Source organism: Lytechinus variegatus, chromosome 4 (genome assembly GCF_018143015.1).
Source record: "Lytechinus variegatus isolate NC3 chromosome 4, Lvar_3.0, whole genome shotgun sequence".
In the NCBI taxonomy this organism is placed as follows: Eukaryota; Metazoa; Echinodermata; class Echinoidea; order Temnopleuroida; family Toxopneustidae; genus Lytechinus; species Lytechinus variegatus.
In genome coordinates, this window is record NC_054743.1 from 59,522,555 (window position 1) to 59,536,263 (window position 13,709).

Genomic DNA, 13,709 nt, shown 5'->3' on the forward strand with positions numbered 1-13,709 from the left:
GCTTGGGGATTACCTTCCATGGGAAGTCTTCTTACAATGTATATTTCTACATGTAGGCATACATTGATGTGGCCAAGGACAAACTACTTGAAATATGCATGTAGGACTACAAAATTACAATGTGTCGCCATAGATTTTGGTATTTTGATAGCGATTCTCAAGTGTAGTTCAAGATGTCAACAAGCATGATACCTGATCATTGGTGACATATCTGAACAGTTCATAAATTATGTTAAAGATGCATTTTATGCTTTCCTCTATGTGCATTCTTTCTTTGATGTACGAGTGTACATACTTTATCAAACACGATATTAAGCCTTTCTCATTTACACCTTCAAGATAAACATGTTTGACCATCAAGTGAAATTCCTTGTAAACTTTCTATTGTCAAATAATTCTTTTTAATCAACTGGCCAGAAATCCTGCTTGCACAACTTGTCTCAACTGCCTGGATGTTTTACAAATATGCTCAAAATACATTGTTTTCTATTCATTCTACTGTAAATGACTGTGAGGCAATCAGATTGTAAATACACTATCTTGAAGCAAACGAACATGTACTTTGTAGTTGTATAGACACAACCTAGTTTGTAATTAAAATCAAATTGTTTAATGTACAAGTATATATTCAGTGAAAATACGCTAGTCTGCAGATACAGACCCTAATTGACATTATAATCAAGAAGTGGCAGAATTGCCGTAAATTGTAAGGATTGTGTCTGCAATTCGGGCAGACCATCTACTGGGTGTATAGATAGGGAGGGGTCTGGTAATGGGTAGACTAATTACTATATGGCTAATTTAGGCAGTTACACATAAATTACAATTTTGTTGACAGTCTAAATAGCTAATTCATTTCTTTGGAGACATTCACACCTGCCTGAACCTGAAAAAACAACTAGAAAATACCAGCTTGAAATCCAATAGCGAATTATGTGCATTTGTATTGCATTCTGACATCAAAAGTTCATACAAACGTACATGTATGGCTAGATAATTACATATATAGCCATTTCATTTTTCAGTCCCCGATTGAAAGTATCTGCACGAATTTGATTTTATTTCTTCCTTGATTTTTCATCCATACAAACAATGTAAAATACAATAGGAATCAGTATCTGTTTACTAACACCTTTGTAATGTTACCGAATGCTTTTCAATGTTTCCAAAAACATGTAGCGAGTATTTTCTCCTATTTTTGTAATAGCAGGTGTGAAAGCAAAATAAACAACTGAAATGGAGATGAAGGGGTGGGGGGGGGGGGTTGACATTAAGAGTAAATGCAACATAATTATCTGACAGGTTCTCGCACACATGGGACATGTACAAGCCAAAAATAAATTCTCTCAAAGCATTATATACAGTACAAAACATGAGGTAAAAGTATTATTAAACATATATATTGGATGCAAAAGCAAAAATGAAATTCAACTGAGTAGACTATTTATAGTCTAATAAACAAACACAAATAACCAAATAACTGCTACATACACAGTTACATACTACAGTTCATTCTAATACTGGCTAAGACTGAAGGCATCTAGGCCTCATAAGAGTAAGACTACCTTTGAAAATAAAATAAATGCATGGAAAATCTAAAACATATACAATACTTTGTTATAATCTTCTTTTTTTTTGCACATTTCTGTAACATTCATAATATCTACTTGAGTTGTGAATCTGACTATGTAAAAGGGTCAAGTTCTTATTCCAACCCTTATAATTTATATCAAATTAAATTTGAACGCCTCTCCATGTATAGGCCTTTTGATTTATCTTTTAATAATATAGTATCTTTCGGCTGGTACATAAAATACTTTACTCATCTGAATAATGATCTTCTCAAATTTCAAAATATTTAAATTTGTTTCTAATTTAATCATTCAGTATCAGGTTACTGAAGGATCATGTAGGTTCCCCCAAATCGTCAGTGATTTAGATCACAGAATCTATAAGTACAAAATTGAAAAAAAAAAATCCACTAAAAGGGAAACAACTCCAATATGCATATGTATGAACTCAAAATTCAATACATACCGTTTCAAATGCAAATACATATACATGAAATAAATATGAAAAATATGTGAACGACCTATACAAACGTTTCAATCAAAATTTTAAATATACTTTATCGATTGATAAAACATGGATCCTTCACTCATCACTGCTATGCTACACGTAGCAATATCAGCTCTCAAAGCATATATTTGACAATTTTCCCCCAGCTGAGAGTTTTGACCAATTTACATGTACATCAACACCTGTGGTGTGCAACAAATAGATACCATCATTGTAACTTTTTGTTGTTTAATACAGATGTACAGTTATAGTAAACTACAGTATAACTGAAGTATATGTTACAGGCCCCTGGGTGGAGAGTACCAAATGCATATAAATGACTTGTCAGCTGACACAATGGCAGTGGTTGAAATGGAACCATATTCCTTTGTTTCATTCTAAAATAATCCCTTACAAAACTTTGAAAGAATGACAAATTCAAACGTTATGGTTAAAATAGAAAATAAAATATTATACAATAATATGGAATGGGAGGTTTTCCTTCTCTAACTCCTCGTCAATAAAATGAAGGAAGGATTCAACTTGAATTGACAAGATACCAATGTACATGTGATAATCATATATTAAAAATAAAAAGCTGAATTAATCACTTTTCATATCCTAAATGCTAAATCTACACACATGTATTTTTAATTGAAACAAGAATTAATATAATTTGGCTTGTCCAGATAACTTGTAAACTACATCATACAAAACAAAATTATAGTGCTAAACAGCTGCTGTATAATGATAAAGATGATAGCACTTTCAAACTCCTTTCCAAGAAATAAAATCAAATGCACATTTTTTTCCCCCTTTACTTGTTTTTCTTGCACAAGAGTTGGGAAAATACCCCACATTCCAATGTTGGTCCACTTCATATTCACAAACATTCTCCATTTTTCCCCAAATTGTCTAACAGTTTTCTATGAGTTTGATGAATAATCTATGAAAATATAATGCAAGGCTTCTCCCCAATGATGGAAATTAAGATCAATGACTGTTTCAAAAGTGTTCATTAAATTATCAAAACAAAAATTTTGCCATCTCCTCATTTATTAAGATGAGTTCAAATTCCACACAAAAGCCACTTTTTCGACTTTTACCAACACTCAAGCTTCATGTTTTTAATGTAAACTTCATATTTCTCATAATTTCTGAAGAGTACATCAAAAGTTATGGACATTTCCAGTGAAATATTGACATAGTATTCTTGAGTACTAAATCAACCATAAGAAAATATTAAGTTGGTATACATGTATGTGTTACTGGAACAGATTATCCATCTCAGATCTTTCCAAATAAAAACATTCATATTTCAAGCAGATGTTCAGAAATTTCATGAAAGCTTGTCAGGCAGAGCAACAACAAATGCTTCAAAACTGAATGGCATGCATTTGTGAAGTTTATTCACTAACTTTAATAATGGAAGACCCCTTTAATAGGTTTGCCAGGAAAGAAACAAAGAATCAAAGCCTCTGCCTTTATTTTTAATCAATGAATTCTCTTCACATTGAATGACTAGATGTAAGTTGTTGAAAACGTTATCAATGATATGCTCAATGTGTCAGTCCACAAAACAGAAGAAAGGTCAACCGCTCAAGTCTGACTCACTAAAATGGAAATAATTTAAGAAATTAACGACAATTGTCTGTCTGAACAACAAATAAGCATTTTCTTTTCTGTCTTTCCACATTGAAAGTGACCAGGGCCCATCTTACAAAGAGTTACGATTGATACGATCAACCATAACTATGGAAAGCCAGCAACATCAACACCTAAAATGCATGTTTGCTCAAAACAGTGTTTAGATATGCTGTTAATTCATACATTCATTTCTTGAAAAATTCAGTGTGCTTCTCTTTGTTTACATAACAACAAAGAACACTGTACAAATTGTAGACAAAAATTATGACATCAATGGATCTCCATACAGTTGAGGTAGATCGGTTCGATCATACCATAACTATTTGTAAGATGGGGCCCTGGAGTAATTTCTCTTTAAATAATTCAATCAGGATATGCATTTTAATAATAATTTCTACACTCGTAACATTATTGATCTGGAGCTTCAATCTATGAACCTTTACGTACATGTTCTCCCAAAATGAACTGAAACTTAAAAAAAACTAATTGTTTATTGTTGTTAAAGTTCAGTATTTTTCCTTTCAGGGGCCTACTGCAGAAAGAGTTGCGTTTAAACGCACGTCAAAATATCAAGCGCAAGTCCCCATTGCGGGTGCTTCATCGACTGAAAATCAAGTTGCGCAAGATTTTTTGAGTTGCGTTTGATTGCAACTCTTTCTGCAACTGGTCCCAGGAGACCTATTACCAGTATGCTGAGAGTAATTTTATATATACTTAGAGCACATGATCAAACACAGAAATTGCTAACTTTGCCAACTGAGTGCCAGCCAATTTTGATAATTAGGCATATCCTAAATCTTGGCAATTCAGCAGAGAGCATGAAAATCAATACCATCAGTCATCTTTCGTTATCAACTGATCATTGATGATAAAGCACACTATCAAATACAATGTAAACATGTATGTATGTGATCAACAATTTACAAACAAATTGATTATACTTGCTTAAATACAAAAAACATCAATATTGATAAATGCTTTACACATATGTATGAACTGCTTTGTATAGGAACAAAATCTATGCTTTAAACAAAGCATCTTGATAAGTTCAATTACCATGCTTTCAAAAAATATAGATATCAAACAATATACTAAGTTTTAAAAATGAGAAAATAAGAAAACATACTATGTATGAAAAGGTCAGAAAATATAACACCGTATCAGGCTCGAGAGAGTTCAAATCGGTCTAAGATTTTGCCATAATAATGCGATTCAAAATCCTTGCTTTCCGCTGGAGTATGCTTACATGTACACTGAATCAGCACTCTTCTAAGCGATCAAGTGGTTAACATACATTGATCGATTGTACAGAATTGGAGTGGACTTCGTAGCTGCTCAGCGGTTTCACAAAGTGGAAGTCGGGAACGCCGCAGTGGGGGCATTGTATACTCCTCGAGTACTCGCTGAAGAAGTGCGTGCCGCGGGTGGGGTCGATGACTGGCTTGCCGCACCGCTTGCATCCCGCCCTCCCCGGGCAGCAGGGGTAGGCCGCAAAGATGTCGTAGGAGTAGAGCGTCCCCAGCTGGTGATGACTACCATCCCAGCGCGACTTGCATATACGGCAGACGATCCGCTGAACACCCTCTAAGCACTGCATGCAGACAGCATTCAGGTACTGGGAGCTCTGGAGACCAACTTGTAGACCCTTGTTGTTACCATCGCCCTGTCGTTGCGGAGTAAGATAGAATGTGCCATCGATCAGAGGATAGCGATCAAAGACGGGAAGCTTCCTCGTACACACTGAACATGGAATGACGCGGGTGCCATGTATATTGAGAGTCGCGAATATGAAGGAGCGTATCTCCTCGGACTCCGGCTGACTGTCCTCTTCCATCTTGATGTGGTACGAGTTGAGCTTGTGTGCCGGCAACACCTGGTAGAAGGCAGACAGATCCAAGCGTGGTAAGAAACCTCGTGTACCAGTTCCGCCACTGCCACTGCTATTTGAACTGCTGCCAGGAGGAGGCATATTATCTGTCGTGGGATTCCAGTAGACGTTGCTGCTGAAGAAGTTGGTGTTGAGGGCAGCTTGCATGTTGCCAGACCTCTCTCCCTGCGGTCGGAAATCGGGTGGTCCACCGTGATGAAATTGTGGTGATCTGTTGGAAGGTTGGGCCTGCCTGTTGCCACCCTGTTGGTGATGGGCCATATTCAGTGGTGGCCCATGGTAGTCGTGATGGGATTGTGGCCCCTGATACTGCTGCTGTGGCATCGGAGATACAAAATGATGGGGTTGATTCTGGATTTTCCCTCCACTGCTTCCACCATGTTGCCGCTTATTCCAATTATCATGGCTCTGTGACTGCGTGCTGTGGCTCACTGATGTTGGGGTTACAGCGGGCGCCGATGTACTAGCAGTCGATGTTGCTGTTGTGGTTGGTGTTGCTGAGTGGCTAGAAGTTGCAGCTGTGGCAGCAGAAGTGGTACTGGTAGGTGGATTCGAAACCACTGCTATCTGTGGTGGAAAACGTTGGTTCTTGCTGCCTGGTTGATAAACACTTGGACTTTGTGGTGGAGTGTGGTTGCTTTCGGTCGATGCTGTTGAGGAAGCAGATGTGTGTCGCAGTCTACCGTGTCCATTTCCGTGGCCATTTCCATTCCCATGTCCATTGCCATTTCCATTGCCATTTCCAGAACTTGAAGTGATCGAATTAGCTCGGCCAATGGTTGGTTTCTCATTGGACTTCTTGCGGCGTCGATGTCTACGTTGCTGGGCATTCTCAGCAGCAGCACCCTCGGGGAGCTTCGGCGGGATCCATTCCAGGTCCTTCCGTAGATGACCCTTGCCACACTTGCACGAGCATGCTTTCCACGCCAAGTCGTAGCCTTTCTTTGTCCACAAATTCTGGCGACGCTGCTTCTCCGACCAGCTTCTCGCCCGACCAGACGATCGCAGATATGTCAGAACTTCATCCTCCCATATATCAAAGCAAATCTTATGCATGTATTTCCCCTGTGTACACTCTGGATTGTTGCAGACAACTTTTTGACAGTCATCCGGATCGTCCGTGTGCACAGGTCCGCCTTCAGTGCAACTCAACGGAACACAACATGGCTCCTCGTGTTCATTGTTGTTTACTTCGCCATCACCATCGCCAGCATCTTGCTCATCCAGCTGTTCTTCTACTTGCTGGCGAAATTGGTCGGCTCTATGCTGTTTATCATCGCGAGAGAACGGCATGGCTGTCCGACAAAACATAGACGATTACATTTTACACAGAATGGTTGTAACGGGGTATTGATAAATCCCAAAATTCAGTCCAATTTATGATGTAAACAAATGCACATGAGGGTCGTCTCACGCTTTCGAGATGATTGTTTGGATTTTTGGGGTCCGCTGGAGGCGTGTCTCGGTGCCCAGATCGGCTTTTAGCATATTTGGTTCAAGGTCTGTCATTGGACCAAGCCTCGACAGTGTAAATTATCAGGCTCGGTGATTGGACCGAGATGATGTAATTGCAAATTTGCATAGAGCTGCAAGTAAACAACTCGGGCTTATCTTTTGCGCACGACATTGTGGTTTTGCATTGACGGGTTTACCGTAACTGTGCCAAGCAGCATTCAGGGATCAACTCGTTTGTTTTGATTCTCTAACGTTGTAAATCATACTGTACTCCTTCAAACCAGGGTTCCAGTGTGGTCATGATAAAATAGGAAATTGTACGTACGAATTATAAGCTATAGCAGCAGTGAATGCAATTGGTAATTTAATAGGGGTTTGGGGGCATTCGCTCGGGACCAATTAGCATACAACTGTACACCGTTGTTTCCGGGACAGTGCAATGCATTACGTAATATTAGATAATGATCGATTGACGGACGTGCAAACTCCTATTCATCTTTATGATTTTGACATTCAATTCATTTATAAAAAACATTTAAAAAATTTGGTAAATAAGCGGGAGACATTGTCCCTTTTCTTGCGTTTACTTTCCTATTTTTTTTCTTTTCCTAATGCTAGATCTATATATCTTCTCTTCCTTTCTTTCTTCCTTCTGTCTATCAATCTTTCTTTCCTTCCTTCCTTCTGTCTATCAATCTTTCTTTCTTTCTTTCCTAAATTCCTTCCTTCTGTCTAGCAATCTTTCTTTCTTTTGCTTGGCCGGGGGACCAACTCTAAATTGCAGGGATTTAGAATAGATCCAGGTGGACTGTAGTTAGGTATACCAATCGTATTACAGATTTAATTAAGATATCTTTTAATTAGTTAGGAATTCGAATTTAAATCCTCTTTCATTCCTTATTGCTTCTTTTCCTACTTCATCAATATTTACCCTTCTCCAGTTTATCCATTCATCCACCCAACCACCGACCATCCGTCCGTTCGCCCTTCCACCCATTCACCCAATCCATCCACCATCCATTCCTCCACTCATCCATCCATCCACTCACTCACCTACCCATTCATTCATCCATCCATCAATCCACCCATCCATCCATCCACCCACCCACCCATCCATCCATCCATTCATCCATCCATCCATCCATCCATACATCTCTCTCACACTTATCCATTGATCCCTTCTGTAGGTCATCCATCCAGGCTCTCAATTCATGTATCAGTCCATCTCTTCATCTGTCCATTCCCTACTTCATCCATTTGCCGAGTCCCTCCATTCATCTATCAGTCCATCCCTTCATAAATCCATCCATCCATTCATCCAATTTCTCAGTTCTATTAAAAATCCATGTATCTATCCATCCGCCCCTCCAAACTTGATCCATTGATTCTTCCATCCCTTTACTTTTGTACTTTTTATTCTTTCAATCCATCTAGCCCATAAAGTTAATCCACCTACCTACCTACCTACCTAACTACCCACCCATCCATCTATCTATCCTCTATCTATCATCTATCTATCTATCTATCTATCTATATATCCTCTATCTATCCTCTATCTATCTATCTGTCTATCTATCTATCCTGTATCTATCATCTATCTATCCTCTATCTATCATCTATCTATCTATCTATCTACCTATCTATTCATCCATCCATCTATCCATCCACGATCCTTTTCATTGTTTATTCATCCTTTGATCTCTTCCCTGATTCATCAATTCGTTCACTTTCTCCTATTCACCCACTTATCCTTTGACTCCACACCCACATCCATCTTTCAGTTTATCTCTATCCATCTTTTTTTTTCCTTCTCTTCACTATTTTCCCCGAACACCTTTTAATCTGTTCATTCATTAATTAATAATAATCCTTGCAACATTCTGTAATTCACCTATATTGGAAAATTACAGAATGCTATCAGTATTGTGGATTAAAAATTTCAACTCATTCAAGATATTCATTTCAGAATAATTGACACACAAGATGAGCAAAAGTATTCACTGTCGCAATTTGAGCTTATGCGACCACTAGCACACTACTCCACGTTAAATATGAAACATCAACATTACATACATGACATAAATCACAAAACAAGTCTTTGGGACGTGAAATGATATAATGATGCATTTTTATTACAACCCATATTGCAATGTTTTCTCTGATACTTTACAGCAATGCTTATCATTATGAATTAAATATAGAAGTATATATTGACAATTAATATATTTTACAAGGAAAAATAATTCCCCTCATCCACAGATGAATCGGTATACTGTACAAGGTTTATTATTATTTTTCAGCATAAAATATGCAACACTAATAATATACAAACAAGGAAATCAATTAAAAAAGATATAATTAAAAAAAAATCAAAATTAATAACATACATGATGCGCAATGCATGTACATGTATGTAATGCATTGACAATGCTTAAGAAAGCAAAATATCCGAGGAGAAATAATCGTGGATTCATAGGTCAGAGTGAGACATAGTATATACATGTAGTTATGTATTTCAATGGTAATATCAATAAGCAACATCAATCAATGATTTTTTTCCCCAGAGAATGGCCAGGGGTGGGGGGGGGGGGTAAGTCATATTTTTTTAAATTTTGAGTGAAAATGAAATTTCCATTAAAAGAAAGGCAATACGCTACAACCTATATTTTGCAAGTTTCATTCATACATACAGCATACAAGTTGGTATTTGCCTGAGCAAAAAAATATGATCAAGACCAGTAGGAGGCGCGATGGCTCAGTCGGTAGAGCGGGGGATTCATATTCCACTGACCCGGGTTCGATTCCCACTCGGTGCGCTAGTACCCTTTGGTAAGGCATTAATCCTCAGTAACAGGTCCTTCGGAGAGGACATTGAGCCGTAGGTCCTCCCTCTGGTTGCTTGCCTACAAGTATTCACGCTTTCTTGGCAATCTGGTAAAAAATCACCACCAATTTCATCACTTAAAGCAGGAGATACCTCTGATTATACCTTTCTATGCAATCTATTATTAATTCCAAATTAGTAATCTGGAAAACAAAAATACAATCAAAATATACACAAAGGAATATGACCACAACCTTATTTCATGAAATGATGTCACAGAATTTAGGCTTGTGCTAAACTCAACAAGGCCTAGTTTTGAGGATCAAATACTTTTAACACAAAATACTGAGCCGTAAAGCGATGATAATGCATGAAACTTCTTCTACTTCTTTGTACCTATCCACTGATATATATATAAAACATATACAGGTATGTATTGTACATACTTGCTCTGGTTTTGATAAAGTTTTCAAAGAAAAAAAGTTAATAAACCACTGATATAATTCCAGCTCTCCCTTGAAATAAAAAAAGGGAAATAGACAGTCACAGAAATATTAATTTATTGACATTCCACAACCCAAACCAAACTCCAATAAATATAAACCATATGTTATACATCTACACATGTATGTTACTTTCATATTTCAATAAACCCAACCCAACAATACCCTTATGTGCTTACTACGGCAAAAATAATTAAACTGAACCTTGTGAAATGGCAATAACCATTCATCAAGGCCACATCTAAAATATAGTCAACAAATAGTCCAATATAAAAGCAAAGCAATCATTCCTTATTGGTGCATTATTAATAAACAGATCAACTATTAATGCAATATTGGTTTTTCTATATGCACACAGATTTTTCACATTACTCAGACATATCATGAAGTTAAAATATCATAAAATAACTTCCACTCATCAGTCAAGATCAAGATGGACCTTGACTAAATGATGGCATCGTGGTCTAGTGGTTATGACTCTCGTCTCTCAATCTGAGGGACATGGGTTTGTTTCCAAGCCACGGTGTGTTTTCCTTCAGCAAGAAATTTATCCACAATGTGCTGCACTCAACCCAGGTGAGGAGAATGGGTATCTGGCAGGAATTTATTCCTTCAAACGCAGCGTGAGCAAAAGCTGCTCTGTTAAAGCCAGGGTAATAGTCATGCTGCATTACTGTAGAGTGCTTAGAGACTTCTGATAAAGTATATATGTTAAGTGCAATATAAGCAATTATATGCCTAATTATTATTTTCTCTCACTTTCTAAACAAGATACCAGGTGAACAAATTCAGACAAGAATAGGGGGAGGAAAGACATGCATTTGATAATTTTGGTCCTTTGAAAAAAAAATTGTCACTCATGTCTACATCAATACATTTGATGGCCCAAAACGAACAAACAAATTTTGCCATTTTTGTCTACAAAATATCCATAGATAACCATACATGTAGGTTTAAAGGGCAAGCAAACCGGTTACTAGCCTTAAAAGCACCACCTCAAGTCTTCAACCATTCATATCTGGCCAGGTTTATTACCCATAATGCAACATTCTGCACAATGTAGTCTTGTGATTCAAAAAAGTTACCCTTTCTCTCAATTTTTTTTTACTTTTTCTATGATAAAATAAAATTATAGGCTAATTTATCCTTTGTATTACTATTAGTTATCACAATAGTTATAGTTCAAGACTAGTCATTTATAAGACACAGTCAATTAGACACAACATGCAGTTGAAACCCCTTTAAGGCATGGTTTTAAAATAAAGCTTCTGTTCAGTATATTTCATGGTAAATTGCCAATTCGTCCAAGTGCTGCCAACTCGTCCACTAACCATACGGTCTACCTGCATTTAGTCTAATACCATTCCGTCCATCAACATTTCGTCTAATAACCGTTAGGTCCAATAAACATTTGGTCCAATCATCACTTACGTCTAATCACCAGTTTGTCTATGACCATTTTGTCTCATAACCAGTTGGTCTAATATTCGTTTCATTTTCATTCATTTTGCCCAATTAAGACTTAGTCTAATTAGACCAAATTGTATATGGACTAAATGGCTACTGGACCAACTGGTTATTAGACGAAATGGCAATTAGACCATGTGGATATTGGACAAACTGGTGGCAGGCCGAATGAGAGTAGACAAGTTGGTAATTGGACGAATTGGCATTGGACCAAATGAAAATAAAGTTATTTCATGATCAGAGAGACCAATAATATAAGTACCATCGTTTCAATGACTTCTAAAAGTTCTATATTACAAAAAATTATAATGAAATATAATACCATCTTGAGGACATGTAAATACATAATAGGCCCCAAACAATACATGTGTATGCTGAAAAGAAGAGAAAGTTACATATAAATGGGATTAATTTCAATACCTTCACCCCTTCTTGTATCTACACTTGCACATCAGTGCCTGGGTTATGACTATCAAGTAAGATAGGGCACCAGCAACAAGCTGGTTTGCCCGACATACATGTATCTGCATGACATTGTCAAAAATCCTAGTGCTCACCTATTATTCAGGGGGTGGGATGATCTATTGTTCCATCCCCCCACCTGAATACCATGACATCATAGATTTACGCCCGTGCTGCATGATATAAAAGCTAATCATTCATAATATGATCCCAAAACTGTATATCTCTCAGGAACATGTATATCTAATACAAAATGTATTATGATTTTACATCTAGCATTCCATACATCGTGACAACTATGGCTCTAAGGGCTTTAGAGATGACCCCAGTCATTGGATTCCGGCTTGCCCACACGCAATGAATGTACAATCTCCGCTCCCTGTGGAGCAAAGTCCATAAATTCTTCTACAATACATCAACAAAATATCAAATCATAATAGAATTCTGCATACCACTGCCCTATATATTCCACGGGGGTTTGAGTGGTCACAAATAAAAAGATCTGAAAAAAGCTGAAGAGTATTGAAAAAGTCTGAAATAGAAAGAGCTCCCATACTCTTTGTACAGAGGAAAGCCAACATAAGCTGAAATTCAGCTGAAAATCAAAACAAGAAACTCTGAAATCAGATAAAAATCTGAACTCTCACGACCCTGATATTACATATAATTACCTTATTATAGCCTAGTTGGCTTTGGTGGATAACATACTGTAGAAAAGCTCATCTGAATGGCAGGATCATTTGTAGATGTGGATCTAATGGTCTAGCAGTATTTTGGAGACTCCTTAGCAAATACAATTGAATATTTGTTTCAAGTTGGTTCAATAAACTTGAATCATGTCTACACGATCTGAAATTCCCAAATGAAACTTATGTGTTCCTCTCCCATTAACAATTGAATAGTGTGTTGTGTTCAGGAGAATTTAAATTTCTGTTCTTTTTCTTTTTCATTTCAATTATTGTTGATGTATAATTTCTTGAAGCGCCATGAGCACCGAAAGGTGGACCTGTGCACTATATAAGTAGCCACTATCATTTAAATTGAAATTATGTATCCCATCCAATATTATGTAATGATTTTGAAATATAATATAACATGGTAGTGGGTATGAAATGGAACATGGTACTAGTTGGTCCGCGAATCTGTGACACAACATTAACTTGCAAGACAAACATATTTTGTTAAGATACCAATTCCAGTGTACTGTTATCCTTGCCCTATGTGTTTCTTTGTGGTTACAAGAGTACATACATGTAGCACATCATCATCATCAAAATATTGGAAATTATGTATATCAACCAAGATAATTCATGTACATCATAATATTTATCATCATCATCATCATCATCATCCATCGTCATCATCATCATCATCATCATCGTCATCATCATCATCATCATCCTTG

At 37.1% G+C, this 13,709-nt stretch overlaps 1 protein-coding gene and 1 long non-coding RNA gene across 2 annotated transcripts; both read right to left on the reverse strand.

Annotated features, from left to right (window-relative positions):
• Window positions 1-1,061: 1,061 nt before the first annotated feature.
• LOC121414414 lies at window positions 1,062-11,326 on the reverse strand. The gene is made up of 3 exons (XR_005969856.1): window positions 11,316-11,326; window positions 8,926-8,928; window positions 1,062-4,134 (listed from the first exon to the last, which is right to left on the reverse strand). It is a non-coding gene; the product is annotated as an uncharacterized LOC121414414 (long non-coding RNA).
• Window positions 4,186-7,053, reverse strand: LOC121414413 (headcase protein homolog). Its single transcript, XM_041607582.1, has one exon. The coding sequence runs from the start codon at window positions 6,902-6,904 to the stop codon at window positions 4,991-4,993; it is 1,914 nt and encodes a 637-aa protein (XP_041463516.1). The 5' UTR covers window positions 6,905-7,053; the 3' UTR covers window positions 4,186-4,990.
• Window positions 11,327-13,709: the final 2,383 nt, after the last annotated feature.